This window comes from Rhineura floridana, chromosome 4, assembly GCF_030035675.1.
Source record: "Rhineura floridana isolate rRhiFlo1 chromosome 4, rRhiFlo1.hap2, whole genome shotgun sequence".
Taxonomy (NCBI): domain Eukaryota; kingdom Metazoa; phylum Chordata; class Lepidosauria; order Squamata; family Rhineuridae; genus Rhineura; species Rhineura floridana.
In genome coordinates this window covers 196,196,258-196,215,414 of record NC_084483.1, presented here as the reverse complement: position 1 = coordinate 196,215,414, position 19,157 = coordinate 196,196,258, and the positions used below count along the sequence as shown (strand labels likewise).

The window sequence follows — 19,157 nt, the reverse complement described above, 5'->3', positions numbered from 1 at the left end:
TCATGGGAAGAAGTTAATCTTTATTACATCAATAGTAATGATGTTTGTATTGCTCCTAAGGTACCGGTGTGTTAGAATTCTTGACTTCACAGCAATTCTTCCTTTGATATTGGTTATAGTTATTGGACAATATCCAGTGTTAGTCACACTCGGGGCAGAACCATTGAAATAAATGGAGCAAGTATTTCTAACATTAGATATTATCCAGTGATTTTAACTAGAGTAGGTGTTATGTATTTAATAGTTTCAGCTGAAGGTGAACATGGATACATATGAATATGTTATACATAATAAATAAATGGGACAATGTCTTAAAATTAACCAGTCACATTAGTCAAACTACACCCAGTGCCAGAAATTACAAACAGGTATGTTTGGCAGTCTAGCTTTCCATTTTGCTGAGATTAATGCTTTGGGTATTTTATTGAGAAATCCTACATACATAAATACATACATACATACATACATACAGAGAGAGAGAGAGAGAAAGAGAGAGATTAATACATAAACAGTTTAAATATAAATAATGCAAAAAAGAAAAAGCCATGGCTCTGACATTTCAAAGTCCTTGTCGCATAAGTTAACATACATTTTTAAGGGCTGATGACCAAATTGGTAAAGGAGTGAGCTGGGGCTAGGATTCAGGTCCAACCCAAATACTCTTATCTGTGCCTCCTAAAACTTTCACAAGCCATAGCTCCCTCCTTACACAACCAGCTTTTAAAAATGCAAAACACTTTTCTCTCCCTCCATTTAAATCCTGGCAATACTCTATTGTGCATAATGTATTTAAAAATAGGAAAGGTATAGTGTTGATGCTGCCAGCAACAGAACAGCAGGTGTGAAGGTGGAACTAAATCATTATTTATTTATTTTTAGCTCTCTTTGAGTAATGTTGATTTAACTGTAGATTTTTCAGTTATGTTGCTGCTGGAAAAGTATGAAAAACTTTCACTTGGATATTGCAAGAGTGACATGTGGTGGTCTTTTACTGAGAAAACTGCTTGTTTTTATAAATGCATGGAAAATTTCAACAGGAAACAACAATGTAATCAAAGGGCATTGTCCAGAGAAAGCTGGTCAAGCTCAAGTAACGTAAAAAAGTGAAACTCAGGAGTGTACTTGTTTCGGTGGTGTTCAAGTGAACATAACTTTCTCTGGATTGCATTCATTAGTATGGCCTTCAGGAACTTGGTGCCCTCCAGATGTTTTAGACTACAACATCCGGAGGGGCCCCAGGTTGCTGAATGCTGCATTAACAGTAAGAGATCCCTAATCATGTTTTTAAAAAATGGATAGAAATAAGCACTGAACTAAGGAGCGATAGTGCTCACGCTTTGCATGTGTAAAGGCCCAGGTTAAATCCCTGGCATCTCCACCTGAGAAGAATCTAGTAGCAGATGGTAAGAAAAACTTATCTGCTTGAGATCCTGGTCTGGCCTGCTATAAGGCAGTTTCCCATGTTCCTAGCTTGCAGCAACAGCTTGGACTGCCTGCAAGTTGATCCTGACTTACGGGTTTTCATGGTAAGCGGTATTCAGAGATGGGTTTACCATTGCCTCCCTCTGAGGCTGAGAGGCAGTGACTGGCCCAAGGTCACCCAGTGAGCTTCATGGCTGTGTGGGGATTCAAACCCTAGTCTCCCAGGTCATAGTCCAACACTCTAACCACTATGACACACTGGCTCTCAAATTGGACAAATAATTCTGATGAGAAGACAACATACAGCCATCCCTTCTATGCCAGGTACTGGAAGCGCATTTTAGAAGCTGACTGCTCTCTATCAAGCTTCTCCTCTACAAGACATTGCCTTTAAATGCAGACAAGGAATAATCTGTACAGGACCCAAATCCAGCAGGGATCAGACTATGAAGTTTTTAAAAAAGTCTCTAGCCTCTTTAGAATGAAAGCTATGAAGCAAAATGTGCAGGCACTGTTTGAAACACTTACTTTGTGAAAGTTGAGCCTGCTCTCACCTTTCATTGTGTGTAGCCAATATATGAAGTCAGAGCAGTGATTGGCAACTGCTAGAGAGAAATCCAGAGCCATAGACGTTCAAGGGGAGACCCCCAAACAACTTCAGAATGAGCCAGGAAGTCCCATCATCAGACAATTAAGAAGGGAATTGACTTGTTCATTTGGAAGCCATTTATTGCGTCTTTTCTGGTGCTTGTGTCACTCTAGCTTTAAAGCTGTTTCTCTTTTTTCCTTAATTGGTAGAGAGGTGATTGTTGCACAGAGGAAAGAATGGAGAAATTTAGGATTTTCGTGTAGCTGTGACTGGGCAATAGCATGTCTGCCCAAAAAGCAAAAGGGGGCTGCAAAGACAGGAATCCATGCTCTTTCCAGCACAGATTTCATTCCACGCAAAAGTGCTATTTTTCTGATTTTTTTTAAAAAAAAACCTTGCAAATCAATTATATCCATACTGGAGGGGGATGGATATTGTGACTGAGAAAACATGGGTTCCATAAGGCCTGCAAAGCAGAACATAAGAACAGCCCTGCTGGATCACGCTAGTGGCCTATCAGATCTAGCATCCTCTTCTCACAGTGCCCAGCCAAATGTGGCCTCTTGTTGCTGAACTAATATTGCTGCGGGGCTGAGACAGAGTATTGTGTGACAATCATGCAGTGTAGTCCAATGTTGTTATCTAGTCTCTGGATGCGTTAGGATTTTTTTTTAAGGGAAATGTAGTTGTGGGTATACGTGTGTTTATTTTCATCAAGCTTATCCAGACACATTATTTATGTATACTTGTTTTTAATATTTGCTGATTTTATCTGTACTATTGTTTTATATTTTATGTACACTGCTTTGGGATTTTTTTATTAAGTGGTTTATAAATGTTTCTAAATCAGTAAATAATGGCAAGCCCTAAAATACGGTTTATTAAATTGTACTAGCATGTAGTCCAAGTATTCCCCCTATTGTGTCTTCCTTCCATGAGTGGGTAAACAAACAACAAAGCTAGCTGAAGTGTGATGTCTGAACCAGTATTATGGTTTGTTTTGCCCAAACAAATCATGATTGTTAAGCCAACGGCATACCATGAATTCAAGTTGGCTAGTCATCACATTTTAAAAACACAGTTAAAACTAACCAGAGATTTGGAAAACAGTACTAAAGCACTCTCCTCCCTCAGCTTGTCAGTGTTTCTTAAACATTCCAGGTTATTACCACTGTCAGTCAACAGACATCTGTCCCTTGTTCACAAGATTAGCAATGCTATATACAACCCTTCCACAAAGACTAGGAAAAAAATGGATGGGATTCAAATAGACAATTAAAACTTTAAGGCCATAAAAGTCAGTGTGGCACAGTAGTCTGAGCATTGGTTTATGAGACCAGAGAGACCTGAGTTCAAATGCCCCACTCATCTATGAAGCTTATCAGGTGATTTTTTTGAGGATTCATTTTGTAGACTGACAGCTTGCCCTACCTCTCAGGGTGATTGCTAAGGGAAGAGTATCATGTGCACCACCCCAAGCTCTTTGGGAAAAGCATGGGATAAAAAACCTTAGCCTGATATGCTAAGTCCACAATCTCCTCAAGAGGGCAATATCCCTTCCCTCTCTATTCCCGAGCAATTGACTTGGATGTAGAGGTTTCATTTATTATAACTGATAAAGCAATCACTGGCTATCTTCTGAATAAAAAATTGCCTAATCTTTCCTTCCCCCAGAGCTTAAATAAATGTGTGAGCCATCAACCTTTCTTGAGTTAATTAATAACTCAACTGATTAGTTGATTAAAATTTGCAACCAATTGCTTGTATCTAGTGCATAATTGGCTTTCTGACCTTTTCAAAAAGAAAGGAGGGAGAGATTGCTTGTCTTCAGAATGATTTCTGGTTGAAAATGGCAATCAGCTGTGTCTTTCCTCCTCACGCTAAAAATGTTGACCAACCCCATTCCTTTCAATCCCAATGTATAATTTAAACCCTACTTAATTAATATTTAAAGAAGTGTCAGGTAGGTTCTAGGAAGAAAAGCATTAATATATGCATTATGAAGGCTGCTTTTATAAAGGTGCCAGCATATTTTTGATGAAAACCATGAGAACATAAGAAGAGCCTGCAGGATCAGACCGATGGCCCATCTAGTCCAGCATTCTGTTCTGACAGTGACCGATCGGTTGCCCATGGGAAGCCTGCAAGCCAGACCTGAGTGCAAGAGCACTCTCCTGTCATGTGATTTCGAGCAACTAGTATTCAGAAGTATTCTGCCTCTGACTGTGGAGGTAGAGTATAGCCATCATAGTTAGTAGCCATTGATAGCCTTATCCTAATCCTCTTTTAAAGCCATCCAAGTTGGTGGCCATCACTGTTTCCTGTGGGAGCAAATTCCATAGCTTAAGTATGCACTGCATTAATCACGTGTTCAAAATAAATTATGGGTTGTATCCTACTTATGGAGTCATATTCAGACCCATTGATGTCAATGGATTTAAGTTAATCATGCCAATTGATGTCTGCAGATCTACCCTGAGCATGACTTTCCTGAATACAACCCAGTGCTTATTTTGCCTGAACTTTTATCAGTTTGCTTTCTTACTGTGAAGTGGATGTGGATATGTGTATTTTACAGAACTCTTTTGGGGGTGTTGTCACTGCTAGCTAGAGTTGCTCTCTTCGTAGTTGGAGAATAGGTAAATGAACTACAACTCCTATCATTCCTGGCCATTGACTATGCCTGCTAGGGCTGATAGGAGTTGTAGTCTAGCAACAACTGGAGGGCCAAAGGGATGGGGAACATGACTGGAGAATACAAGGAGAGGGCAGCCAACTAATGGGAGAAACGTTCTGCCTCTAAAAGACTGGAGGCTTTTGCAAATGCTGCACATCTTTGTAATCTGTGCATGGTATCTGTTTCGTGGTGGATATATACTGTATCACTGTTCTTCAACCTTGGGCCCCTAGATGATGTTGGACTACAACTCCCATCGTCCTTGGCCATTGGCTAAACTGGCTGGGGTTGATGGGAGTTGTAGTTCGACAACATCTGGGAACCCAGGGTTGGATAAAAGTGTACTATATGGAATCCCATACATGTGGAACTGCAGAAAAAAAAATTGCTGTAAGCCAAGGGTGGAGGAACCTTTGGCCCTCCAGATGTTGCTAGACTACAACTTCCATCAAGTCAATGGGCACGGATGGTGGGAGTTGTAGTGCAGCATCTGGAGGGCCAAAGGTTTCTCACACCTGCTGTAAGCTGTGGTTTTATGCCTCCTACTAATATAGTACTTTGCAAACTGGGCTGCAGCAGCCATAAACTCTGGATTGCAAGCTCTTGAGGAATGGGGTGGCTCATAATGCATAAAACAGATGTCAGTTTTAGCTAATGTTGCTTGCTGGCATTTCCCCCCATCATACCTAAAGACTCCTTAATTCAGGGGTGAGGAGCCTCAGGTCCATGTGTAGAATGTGGCTCTCCAGGCCTTTCTGTTTGGCCCTTTGAACTTTCCCCAGGCCATACACCTTACCTGCCCTGCTTTGCACCCCAGAGTATTATTTAGCCTGGTTGGGATGTGTCTTTGAACTCTGAAAATGTCTCTTGCTTCCCTGAATGGAGGACAGAGAGAGAGAGATGTGCAGCACCTGTCCTACTGTACAGGGGTAAAATTTACATTCATTGCTCCACCAACTTTTGCCTGTGGCCCCACTTACCACTGTCATGTGATCCTCAGAAGGTTGCCCAGAAGGAAATTCAGCTTTTGGGCTGGAAAAGGTTCCCAGCCCTTTCCCCTAAATATTATTTGGTTACTTGGTACAGCACCTTAAAGAGTATTGATGTCCTTAATGGTTTGGTCAGTTTACAGGTTTGCAGTGTTTTTTTAATGTATGATTAAAATCTTTCACACAAAGCAAATGTCACAAGTTATAACCCTTTTGATAGGACCTGTTCTTGGTTTATAGTGGCAGGTCATGAATTTTAACTGCTTCATTTGCAGGGCTGATTTGATTTTAAATCAAATTGATTGAAATCATGGTTTAAATTGCTTTTCTTAAGGACTCAATTTTAAGGATTTAAATCACTAATGAGAAAGATTCTATTTAATCATAATTTTTTAAGTAGAAGTACACTATTGTTTACTATAACCTTAATCAGAGATGTAGGTTTCATCAGGTAGGTACGCTAAGCAATTATAGTGAATTGTTTTCAGATTAATTTTCATTAAAAAAATGGGATGAAAATTTGATCACTTTAGTACTGAAGCAGAATCAACTTGTGCAGTCATTCAGGAGATCAACCAGCTCCAACTGTTCAATTAATCATGATATTTTTGTCATGATGTGCCAGAATCACCACCACCAAACAAGCTTTTAAATTGTACTAAGATTTATTCTTCTGGTTAGTTTTTTCTTCAACAAACAATAACATTAACAAAACATGGATTTTTGAATGGTTTAACTATTTCAGTTTTTGGATAAAAGTAAAGTTCTTTACAAAATCAGTTTTAGGCAATTTCACCCAATCATGAGAAACGTAAACTGTTGGGTGGCACAGTTAACTCTATTTCTTCACCTTTGGCTTCCTTGTTCATTGTCTGGAAAAGAAATACCTTTCCTGCTTTTTCAGTTCCCAACTTATTTCTCAATTTAGAATGAATTAGCCTAAAGGAAGAAAAAATTCTCTGTACACCTGCAAAAGAGGCTACTGCTATTAAGAGCTGGATTACCGCTTCAGTAATCTCCTCGTTCAGATCTCTTCCATCTCCCCAGATTCTCTATTCATTGACCTTCTCTATCTTTGCACATAGAGAGAGAGGCAAGGCCAAAAGAGAGAGAGTTCATGCACACCACCTGAATAATAGACTGATCAGGTTATCTCCCATCTCCATAAACTGCTGTTAATGTATTCATAGAATATAATTAGAAGTTGTATAATTGGTATTCATAATACCTTTGACCTAGGCTTTTTTAACTAATTTTTTTACACAAAAAATTGAAATCTGATTTCAATTTAAAAAATCTGATTTTTAAAAATATCATTGATTTTTATCTAACCTGTTGATTTGGAAATACTGTTTGTTATACTGTGCCCTGATTTGAAGATCTTTTGATAAAGATGGCTGCTGGTTCGTAAATACCTGAACCTTGGAGAACTAACTCTTTCTCATGACATTCTGGGAGAACTATTTAGCTTCTCAAACTTGATGCAGCTTCTGTATGTTATAATTGCTTCTATAACTTTATAGATACATCCATGAATGAACTAGCCCGTGGCTGGCCATTTTTTGGCCTAAAAGTCAAAAAGATGTACCAACTTTGTTGGCGCTTCTCTGCTTCGTAGTCAAGAGATAATTTTAATTGTTCCAGGTGGCCTACCTGTTTACAAGCCTGCTTCAGTTATGTAATATCTTCCATAGAAAAACCTAGACTAGCTGCTTCCACACATTTAAAGCTTTAATTCTGCCAAGAGCTTGTGTTTATATGAAAAGTCAAATGTATCCATAACTGCTGCCTTAATGTAGCTTTGTCTCTTGAAAATATTGCCAAGAATGAAAGTGGAGCACTGATGCCACCTTGTGTCTGCAAAGTGAAAAAGTAATCTACGTAGTTATGTTTTACACTTGTAAAAGTATGAAAGTTGTTAAGTGTTGCCACTTTTCTCCAGACTTTTTCCAATGTGTTTAATAATTTGATTTACATATTACAGATCTTATATTCTCTCTCATGCCTCCTGCTGCCGAAAACATTTGGCTGCTTCTGTTGTAGAAGCACGTAACCAGAGGTTACACTTCTGGGAGGAAGAGCGGGATATAAATTTAATAAATAATAACAATGTGGGGTGTGCGAGAGAGGATGAGTGTATGCACAGGGCTCATATCTTCTCAAAGATGCTATAACTGGCTTTGGTATTATAAGTCATATTTATTTACCAAAATTTATATACCACTTGATTGATTGTCCCAGGCTATGGTCTGAAGGTACATAAGGCCAGCTCCCTGCTGGTCAGTGCCTGGATGGGAGACCGCCTGGGAACCATATGTAAGCCGCCTTGGGTTTCTATCATGAAAAGAAAGGTGGGGTATAAATGTAATAAATAAATAATTTATAAATAATAAAAAACAAAACAAAAACAACATAAGTGGTTTACAAAAAACACATATGGAAAGCTTTGTATATTAAAAGTTCTGGAAGCTTTTGAATCTGAAAGTCTGCCTGGGCATAGGACTACATAGACCATTATCCGCAAACAACCATGCACCTAGTTTCATGAGTCCAAGAAGGCTTTAAACTTGTTTCCTCCCCCCCCCCCCCAACAGTAGCCTCATGCTAGTTTGCAGACTTCCTTTGAACTTTGGGGAGAGGGTTTAACAAAACAATACATGGTATGGCAGAATTGCTTTTTCTTCAGCGAGGAGGCTGCCACTTGCAGTCTTTGGATCCCAGCCATAATTAGCCGACTGTCTATTCTGTACATAGTTTTATTTTGTCAAATCCATAGTTGGCAGTGCATCTGTGAATTAGTTCTGGCCGATGAAAGATGACACTTCACACATTCTGTAATGAAGAAGTCCCAATGACAAATTATTTGTGTTGGTGACAGATCTCCAGAGGCTCTCTTCAGCATTTGTGCAGTCAGCATTTGATGCGTGTGTGGTTTTATCAATAGATCCAAGTACTGATTTGTTTTAATTGATTTGCATAGCTATGTAAGTTCATTTTAAAATGTTAGTTGAATTGGACATGCTGCAAACTGGTTTCTGCAATTGTCTTTCTGCCTGCCCAAGTCATGTTGTTTCTGTTGTTTTCCTGGTACACGAAGGCACTTTAAATATTTTACGATGCTGCGAATTGGAGTTTGGATGTGCAATGAAGAAGCCACATATCTCCCCAGTGCACGCAAATTCATCATACACTTATTCAGCCCAGATTTAAACCCACTCTTTTGATTTATGTGACATGACTTTAATGTATTAAGCTCACTATCCAAAGAGTAAGTTACATGAAGAAACCTGGCAGGTCACAGGTGGCAAACCTGTGATCCTGCAGAGACTTCCAGTTCCTACTGGCTCCTGCCAGCATGGCTAATAGTCATGGCTGATGGGAATTGTAGCACAACAACATCTGGAGGGTTGCTGGTTCTCCATCCCTGCCTTAAGCGTTTTTGTCTGTTAAGCATTTTTGTCTCTTTGCTCTCCACAGTTTCATCTTCTCTCAAACATTGGGGGGAAAAACCCAATTAAGGCAATGTTAAGAAAACAGCTGTGGGTGACTTCCGGGAAGGGTGACTTAGCCTGTGCCTGCTTTTGAGACGGGCTCCTGCCTCAAAAGAAGCTTATTCAGATATATCAGTCAGTTTTTTCTTTTTTTTTTGACTGATTAAACTTCTCCCGGGTAGGGAGAAACGAAGAGATTAACCTCAAAGCCTATTTTTGTTGGGACGACCAGATCTCATTAATTTATGGGACGAGGTCCAGCCGACGAAGGTGGGACGGATTTTCAACAGCAAGCTCTATCTGTTAAAGCGAACGTTCATCTTGTCTTCTAAGAGAGAACGCACTAACAGGCAAGCACCCTTCTTTCTATATTTTTCTTTTACTTGACTTAAATTGTTGCTGTTTAAAAGAGATTTGCCAGATTGATCGGTTTTTGACATCTCACTGGGGAGCCGTAACTTCTCTCTGCTACGCACTAATTAATAGCTTATCTCTGTTTTTGTTGCAAAAAGCTGTCCTGGATTTGCATTCTAAAGATACACACAGAAGAGGGATTTCTATTCCAGATTTTTATTTTGAAAAATATTATACTGTTTTGAGACTACTCTCTTTTTGGTCTATTTTATTTTGACGAATCTGTTTCTTGACGATTGCCATTAATTGCTTCGATCCTGGGAACTGCATTTTGTTTACTTAACTATTGGAGAGATAAGGCTGTCTGCTCTGTTTATACTGTGATGTCACCAAGTTTGGAGTATTAACCCAATTGTTGCTGAAATAAGAAGTGGTTTTCCTATATTTTTCTTTTAAAATGGCAATTAAGAAAGTGGCTGAGAATCTGGAAATAACTATGTTTCAGAGAATAATGAATGAGATTGAGATAACGAAAATTGAATTGAGTAAAATGAAGCAGGAGATTAAAGATATAAGGGTCCCTGTGAGAGAGGTGACCCTGGAAGGGGTCCCTGTGAGAGAGGAGACCCCGGAGATTGGAATAGGGGTCCCTGTGAGAGAGGAGACCCTGGAGACTGGAATAGGGGTCCCTGTGAGAGAGGAGATCCCGGAGATTGGAACAAACGTGGAACAGGAACAAGATTTGGAGTCTATGGACTTTAGAAATAAAATCTATTGTTTGGAACTCAATGTTATCTCTGAAGAAATCAATGAAGATTCTAGAGATAAAGTTATCAATGGCATGGATTATCTTCTGGACTGGAATGATGTGATGGAGCCCAATATAGAGAAAATCTATGGAATTAACTGCAGCCATGTGACAATGGAAAAACTTTTAAGAGATGACCCAGTGTATTTTGAAAAAAAGAACAGAGATATGATTTTACAGCAGTATTTCAGCAACTTATTTAGAATGGATGGCAAGAAAATATTTGGGATAGAGGTAATTCCCATCAGACTCTTATTATATGACTATGGCTTTGACAGCAAGATTATTATGGAATACTGATAATGGAAGATTGGATATTGAAATTACTGGACTTAACAAGACTACTGAAGATGGAAGATGGAAAATGGAACTAATAGAGATAATAGAACAATGGCTACTGAAATTACTGAACCTAACAGATTCTGATGTGATGGATTAATTGAAATGTTTATTTTGACTATGGTTATGACAATAAGATTATCATAATTAGTAATGAGATGGATTAATCGATATGCTTATCTGGAAAAAAAAAATTGATAGATATATTTCTTAAAGAATTGAAACCTCTCTTTGACTTTTTGTGGAAAGAATAAAGTAATGTTTATGAGATTTGATGATTAAGTAAGATAACTACTGGAGGAAAGTGATTTTATAATATGACTTAAGAGACAGGATTGCTATATATTATAGACTTATAACTGATTTGATCTTTGACAAATGGGAAGTCAATATTTTACTCTTTATTTTTTATTTTTATTTTTTTTTTTCTTTTTTTCTTTTTTTTCTTTTTGTTTAACTATTTTTGATTTTGTTTTTTGTCTTTGAATGTTTTATGATTTTGTCTTGTATGTTTTATGAAAATCTGAATAAAAATTATTGAAAAAAAAAAAAGAAAACAGCTGTGGGTATTGCATGATTCTGCAGGAGTATTATATACAAATTTCTAATTTTGCATTGGAGGTGGAATTTCTAACCTCCCCTTCTTGAGCAAACTTATTGAGTACTTGGTGGCATCGCAAATGCCCTGGATCTTGGATGAAACGGATTATCTTGACTAATGTCATTCTGGTTTTTGCCCAGGTCATAGCACTGAAACGGCTGTCGTCACCTTGGCATTTGACCTACACCAGGAACTGGACAGGGGAAGTGTGTCCCTTTTGGTTCCTCTGGGCTTCTCAGCGGTTTTCGATACCATCGACCATGGCATCCTTCTGGACTGCCTTAGAGGATTGGGGCTGGGATTGGAACTGTCTTTCTGGTTCCGCTCCTACCTCAAGGGTGGTGCTGGGGGACTGTAGTTTGACCATTTGGCCTTTGAAGTTCTGCAAGGCTCCATTTTGTCCCCCATGCTATTTAACATCTACCTGAAACCATTGGGAGAGGTTGTCCGAGGATGTAGGCTGTGCTGCCAGCAGTATGCTGTTGACACCCAGCTTTACATATCGGTCATACTGGATCCCAAGGATGCAGTGAAGGTGCTGGATTGGGGGCTTTCTAAAGTGGGTGGAGTGATGGCAAGCCAAATTATGGTCAGGTTTGCTAAGCAGCAGAACAGAGAGAAGATTGACCAGAAGCACAGTTTTACTGAGTCCTTTTTAAACATTATTTTTAAGGTGGCTGGCTAGGTACATAGCAGCCAAAATTCAGCCCCCAGAATTGGTTTTTAGCATCAACCTGATCTCTCTCTCTGTGTGTGTGTGTGTGTGTGTGTGTGTGTATTTATTTATCCAAATCGTACACAAATCAGCAACCAGGCGTCTATAAAAGATCTGCAAAAGCTGAAAAATGAATGAATGGGGCATCTAAGAGTAGCTAGCAATGGGCTGAGAAGCAAATCCTTAGTTCAGGAGTGGTGTACCTTTGGTCCTCCAGATGTTGCTGAACTGCAATTCCCATCAGCCTTAATAAACATGGCCAATGGCCAGGTATGTTGGGAGGTGTAGTTCAGGAACATTTGGAGAGACAGGGTTTCCCCATACTTGTCCTAGTGGATATTGCACCTCTGCCATGGACTCAAGGGTTAGACAAAGCTCTTTGCCTCAAAACCCCCTCCCTGCTCCATCTACAGCATGGGGCTTACCTTAGAAGGTGATTGTAAGGATTACTCAGATACGTGCTTTGAACACTTATAATGCACTAAATAAATGTAGTATTTGCCAACATGCATTCATTGAGCTTAAATTTTCATTTAGAGCAGAGGTTTCCAACCTGGGGGTTGTGAAGTAATCCAGAGGGGGCCGTGAACAGTAGAGAAACAATTTTTTTAAAAAGAAGTCTTCACTCCCTGGACACTGTCTGCTCCCCTCTGCTGCTGCAGATGACACCTCTTGCTCCAAACAAGAGGGGAGGACTTTTGCTGAAGTGGCAGAGTGTCTTTCAGGTGTGCCGAGGGCAGGCGTCTGACTATAAAACATGTGGCAGATGCCAAAGGAGGCTGAGGGTGGAGCTACCAGGAAGAAGAGGGGATTACTATCACCAACTCCCATCTCTTTGAGCTGCCGCTGTTGAGGAAGCCCTTACTCAGAACGAGAGGAGAGGGCTTTTCCTTTGCGTGAAGCAAAAAGAAGTAAGGCTGCAAAGAGAGGTTGCTTTACCCCTTCCTTCCGGGCAGCCTGCCTGCCTTTCTTGGCTCCTGCTTCGTTGCCACCTCCTTAAAAAAAAAATTCTTATTTGCAAGGCTGCCCAGATCTCGCCTTTGGCCCATACGGAGCCAAGGAGCAGTGAGGAAGCTCAGGACTTGCTGGCCCCCCATCTCTGAGGCTAAGGGTGTGTGCCAGTGACCCCCCCACCTACATTCCGCCCACCAACCTCTCTCTCCAAGATGCTGCGGCAGTTGAGGGCTTCCCCCCTCCCACATGCACAAACGCATGCATGCCTGCAGTTGCTTGCAGGAGGGGCCGGTGTGCTTGTGTGTGTGCATGCGCTGATCTGCCTTCTGCTCCACTGTCATCCCCCAAGTACACGCTAACCAAGTTATCAGTTCTGATGATCATCCCAAAGCCTAAAAGCACTAACCCCGCTCCTCAATCTATCCACCCTTTTGTTTTCACAATCTAGCATCCCCACCACTACCACATTGTTGCTTCTTGAATATTATTATTATTATTAAAAAGCTCAGCAGGTTTCCTGAGGCAGGGGTCCACATACTGCAGCTGAAATGTATTGATTTGTTTAATTATTACTGCATTTGTATCCCACTTCTCCAAGTTGCTCACGGTGGTGCACATGGTTCCCCCTCCTTTCCATTTTATCCTTACACCAACCCTGTGAGAAAGGTCAGGCTGAGAGACTGTCTGGTCCAAGGTCACCCAGTGGGTTTCATGGCTGGGTGGGGATTTGAACTTGGTTCTTAGTCCAACACTGTAACCCACTGGTGTTGGGAGACAGGACTGTACATTTTCAGACAGTGTGTGTGTAGGGAGGAGGCGGATACCAATTTGATTGGACCTTTGCATTAAGAAAAGAAAGCAACACCTTCCTGTCTGCAGGGAGCTTTTTATGGAAAGAGGTATTTGGAGTTGTGATTTTGCCATGCATCCTTTTTTCAATTAACAGAGACTAAAATTACAATTAGCGTGGGGGGTGGGTGTCATGAAATTTTTTGAGTTTACAAAGGGGGTTCTGTACTCATAAAGGTTGGGAACCACTGATTTAGAGTGTATATTTTCAACTCGGGTTGGTTCTTGGTATCTATAAGATCTCTTTGCCCTGGTACAAATGTTTGCACAAATCCTAATGATCTGATCCTAAACGATTAGATCCTAGCGATCTAGCAGCCCAAGAGCATTTGGCTACCCACAGTATGAAAACGTGAATACTGTGCATGTGTGTGCATGGTGTATTTTCTGTATTGTAGCGTCAGTCTCTTCTCCCACTCTCACCATCAGTTTTGGTACCAGTAACAAGCAAACGGTTGCCAAGGTAAGCAGATTGAAGTGAGGAATTAGCGCCGGGAATATAAGTAGCCTAGTTACAGATTGCACTGCGTCAGTCTGCTCCACGCCCAGAAGACAGTCAGGTGACTTAAGTCCTGCTGCAGTTGTGGAGCAGACGTGAGACTGCAGACCTCTGCTGGAGGAAGCCTGATGTTTCATCTCTCTCCTGTGCTTGCTTTCTGCAGCTACAGCCTTTCCATTAGTATGCATAATTGATAATCCCAGCTGGAGGGGCAGATCCATTGTGAAGAGAGATGGACAGTCAGCTGAGCAATTGGAAGGATAAGGGTATTTGCTGTTGTTCTTTTAAACTTTTAAAGATGCTGTGGGTTGTCTTCAGTACAAGAGAGGCTTATTGTGCATTTTCTAGAGAAGCAGATTTTTTTCAAGGGTGCGAGAGCTAATGGCAAAAGTGTGGGGTGGGGAATCCTTTGGAGATCAGTGCTGAGGAATATCTAAATAAGGGGGAGCATTGGGAGGGAGAGATCGCTTGCTTTGAAGCTCTTAAAATGTTTTAGTGGATTAAGCCCTGCCATCTGAGAGCACAGGACAGCTTGCCTTTGGTATGTCCTGGCTGTACAAATGTCAGGGCCAGCCTCATTTTAACTGATTGCTGGCTTGGAAAGAGAGTTGGTGGTTATTTTGCTTTTAAATGCTGCTAGTGGTCAGTGTAATGTAATTTGCTAAAGTAATGGGCTTTTACCTCTGGATGCAGTGCAGCCCTTTAGTGCCTTTTGCAAAGCAGAGGTAAAGCCCCGAAGGTACAGCTCAAGCCCCTCTTGTTTTCACAGCCTCTCTCTCCTTTGCCAGGCTATTTTTAGAGGCTCATCTTAATGTTTGTTATCTGAGGGGGGTCTCCTTGATTTGCACAACTGTTTGTCTAGCTTTTAATAGCAATTGGCATTGCCAATCTAAAGTGAGCTAAGCTAAATAAAGTACCTAATGTTCAACTGCCGACCTTTGTCCCTTCAGCCACTGTTCTTCATAATCTCTGTGTTATGAAAGTGTAAGAATTCTTAAGTCTGTTTAAGCTTTGCATTGTGCCAGTACAACAAAACAGGCTGTCTTTTCAGATTTTATTCGGCCATCCAAAGCATTACTTTTTCCTTAAAAATGGGGGGAGCCCAATGTTGGGGGGAGCCCAACCAGGCTGATAAGGAGTCCAAAATTCATAATTGTGTGTTTCAACAACATACAAAGCTTATGTATGTGTGCTGCTTTTGGAATTTGCTTTCTCCTACACCACTTGAAGTGCTTAGAGTTCACAAATGTGGATAAATGTATTAAGTTGTTTCTTATGGAGACAAACCATTGGGCCATATAGCCCACTATTGCCCACTATGCTTGGCTGTGGTGCTCCTCCTCCCATGTGACAAACTTGCAGAGACCACCAATGTGCATGTGTGTGCATGCTTCTTCCCTTTTTGGTGACGTATGCAATCCCAGTCTTGCTAAGTAAGGGTTACTTTGGGTGGCAGATTAAAATTGCATCATGCAAATGAGGTATGATGATTTTCTTTTTTCATTAAAAAGAAGGAAGTGGTACCTGAAGACTTATCCAGATGGGGGATGTCTAGCACATAGATCCACTGCGTGTGACACACACACAAACCACATGGAGATTGTGCTGATCCTTGCTAGTTCAAATGACAGAAGCAAGGAATAGGAGCTGGTCATTAGGGTGAGCCAGTTAAGGAGTTGTCAAGGGATTGTTGCACAAATCCCATGTACCTCTTTGTTTGTGGCGCTTCCTTCCACATCTCCAGTTTAGTGCTAAAATAATGCAAGCTGACATCTGAGCAGAGCTTAAAAACAACCTGAAGCCCCTTATCCCACTTCCTCTGCTTTTACAAATGGCTGGGTGTTTTTTTTTTGCTTCTGTTCCCATGAATGCCATTTTTTCTAAAGAAGACCAAATGAGGCATTAGGCCAGCTGATGGGAGTTGTAGTTCAAAACAGGGATGAGACTCCCCCAATTCGATCTGTTGCCCTACTCCACTCACCCTGGCATCACGGAGAAGGAGGACGCAGGAGAGAAGGGGCACTCTCTGGGTGGAAGGATAGAGTGGCAGCTGTGGCAACCCCCCCCCTCCAAGCAAGGTCAGACCACAGAGGAGGAACACGAAGAGGAGGCGTCACACAACAGTTTGGCGCCTCCTCTTCCTTTTCTTCCTCCTGCATGGTCTGGCCAAGCTGGGGAGGTTTCTGCTGGGGCTGCTGTTTTATCCTTCCAGACAGGGAGGGCCCCTTCTTGCCTGCCTCCTCCTTCTGCGTGATGCCGAGAGTGAGCAGGGCAGATCAGTTGCCGGGAGCAAATCCCATCCCTAATCCAAAACATCTGGAGGGCACCAGATTGGCTAAGGGTACTTTTAGATGTTCTATTGGCGTGTTGAATAAGGAAATCTACAAAGTCCTTGGTTATTTCTTTGGTGAATTGCTTGCTTCAAGAATGTAGCCGCCTCTGCTACGTTAGGGAAAGAAGAGGCAAAGTTTGCAAATGGAATAATGCAGGCCCTAATGCAAATACAGACACACAATGTTGTAATCCTTCTTCAAGGACTTTTCACAAGAACGCCTCGTGGGGAGTAATGGGACGTACTTGCCAGTAGTGTGAAAAAATGGAAATGGACTGTCTTCAAGTCGATCCCGACTTATGGCTACCCTATGAATAGGGTTTTCTTGGTAAGCGGTATTCAGAGGGGATTTACCATTGCCTCCCTCTGAGGCCTCCCCAGCTGGCTAGGGCCTGCTCAGCTTGCCACAGCTGCACAAGCCAGCCCCTTCCTTGTCCGCAACTGCCAGCTGGGTGGCAACTGGGCTCCTTGGGACTATGCAGCTTGCCCACGGCTGCACAGGTGGCAGGGCATGTAACCCTGAGCCACTCACTGTGGGGTGATCTTTAGCTGGTCCTTGACACCCAGGAGACACGAGCGGGGATATGAACTCACTGACTCTGGACTCTCAGCAGCTCAGGATTTCCCCTTTTTACCTCTCTCCACCCTCCCCCCCCAAAAAGTTTTGTAGTAGGGAGTGCATTTTTATAATAATAATAATAATAATAATAATAATAATAATAATAATAATAATAATAATAATAATAATAAAATTACTACTACAGTGAGTAGTAGAACTCTCCTGTTTTGGCTATGTAATTTAAAGCTAGGATATGGGGCAAGATATACCAGTATTGAATCCCCCTAACCAGAACACATTCATATATTTACATGGAAATAAGAGCTAAAACAAGTACTGTAATTGTTTGATAAGAAGCAAATAATGGTTCTGACATCTTAACCTAACATAACTGACCCCCCTCTTTACAACAATGCTAAGGAGGAAAGACTATTCTCAGTTTAGCCTTTGTATAGTCCATCACTCTCTCTTCTAATTAAATCTTTCATTTCTTGTCATACTTCCGCTACTCTTAACTTTTCCAAGAAGAGCTACCGTTTCTAGTCTAATCTGGCATAAGGAAATCTTTGGTCTATCTAGAATCTATTGATAAATAGCCTATTGAAACTGCTGCATGGAAGGGGAAATCTGTCCATGCATCTATGACCACTTCCTGTTGTGCGCATGCAGAGGTTTTCCCCCTTCAAAGAGAATGGGAAGATTCAGAGCCTTCATACGCAGGAAAGCAATCTCTAGATGTAGGTATAAAGTAGGTGTGACATTAATTGCGGGACTGCAGTTAATGTGCATTTTTTTAAAAAAATGCCAATAGTTACCTCAAGGGCCCCTTCGCAGCAGCAGCAAGATAATATGAGGTGAGAAGGGAGAGCTGAACTCTCCCCTGCTTCACTGTTGTTGGGTACAAATATAAAATGTGATTTGATATAAAAGTGAATTCGGTTTATTTCCCCCTGACCTGACCCTACATTCCAGGAGGCTGGGTGAATAAAAGCCTGAATAAACTGGAAATAGTTTCCTACTGTTCTGATGAAAATCGTCTCCAAGGTGCTGTCTACATTTGGAGGGAAGCCCATAGTATATTCACTGATAGGGAAAAAAACCCTTGCAGTTTAAGAATGTACCTATATCTTACAGATATTTCTGTCAAACTTTAAAAAGCAGGAAAATTGGGCAGCTATAGTGAATGCACCAGGGGAGCAGGAGATCTGGCCTCCTCTCTGAGATATTGTAATGCCCTCCAAATTTGTAAAAATGCAAACACAATTTGGGTTGGTCTGTCACAGTCCAATCCAGTTGCTGTGTAGTTTGGAAGAATATGGTAATGTGCCTCTGAGCTAGGAAGTGTAGTTTGTGAAGGGTGCTGAGAGTTGCTAGGAGCAGCCCTATTCCCCTCCGGTGGCCAGAGTGGTTTAACAGTCAGCCCCGTTTTGGGGATTGTAGCTATGTGAGGGGAATAGGGCCTCTCCTCAAAACTCTCAGCACCCTTCACAGACTGCACTTCCCAGGATTCTTTGGGGGAAGCCAGGACTGTCTAAAGTGAAATCAACGTCTGGGGTGGCTGTGGCCCCCTGATTAGCCAAGCCAAACAGATACGAGTCTGGCTTTTAGAACACTGACAGTTGGTTCTTACTGAGCATGCCTGACGTTACAATAGACTTCGATGCTAAATTTCTTAGATTAATTAAAAATCAGCCATGCATTTTTTAAACTTTTAAACTGCAGAAGATGAAGATCAGAGTATGGGGTAAGGTCAGCAATAGGATTATAGGTACTCTGTGAACGTGGCTGATTTTTAATTAATTTCAACAAATTATGAGACCACTGACAGAAAAAAGTCCAACAGGAGTCTGGATTCCCCCCCCCCTTGTTTTACAGTTTGAACTCTTGATTCTTGAGTGTTTTGTGTATCAAAATGAAAACACAGAGGGTTGTTAAGCAAGCGTTTCTGAGTTCAGGACTATAGGTTTTGTAAAGTGTTG

At 41.2% G+C, this 19,157-nt stretch overlaps 1 protein-coding gene across 4 annotated transcripts in view; it reads left to right on the top strand.

Annotated features, from left to right (window-relative positions):
• The window catches only part of RTN4 (reticulon 4), an 86,696-nt gene that overhangs the window by 30,436 nt on the left and 37,103 nt on the right, over positions 1–19,157 (top strand). Inside the window, exon 1 of one of the 4 annotated variants that reach the window (XM_061625738.1) lies at positions 14,355–14,553. The exons of the other annotated variants lie outside the window; for them this stretch is intronic. Within the exon in view, the coding sequence (XP_061481722.1) occupies positions 14,520–14,553 (34 nt within the window). The 5' untranslated portion in view covers positions 14,355–14,519. Of the gene's footprint in view, positions 1–14,354; positions 14,554–19,157 lie in introns of those variants that run through there. 4 annotated transcript variants of the gene reach the window in all.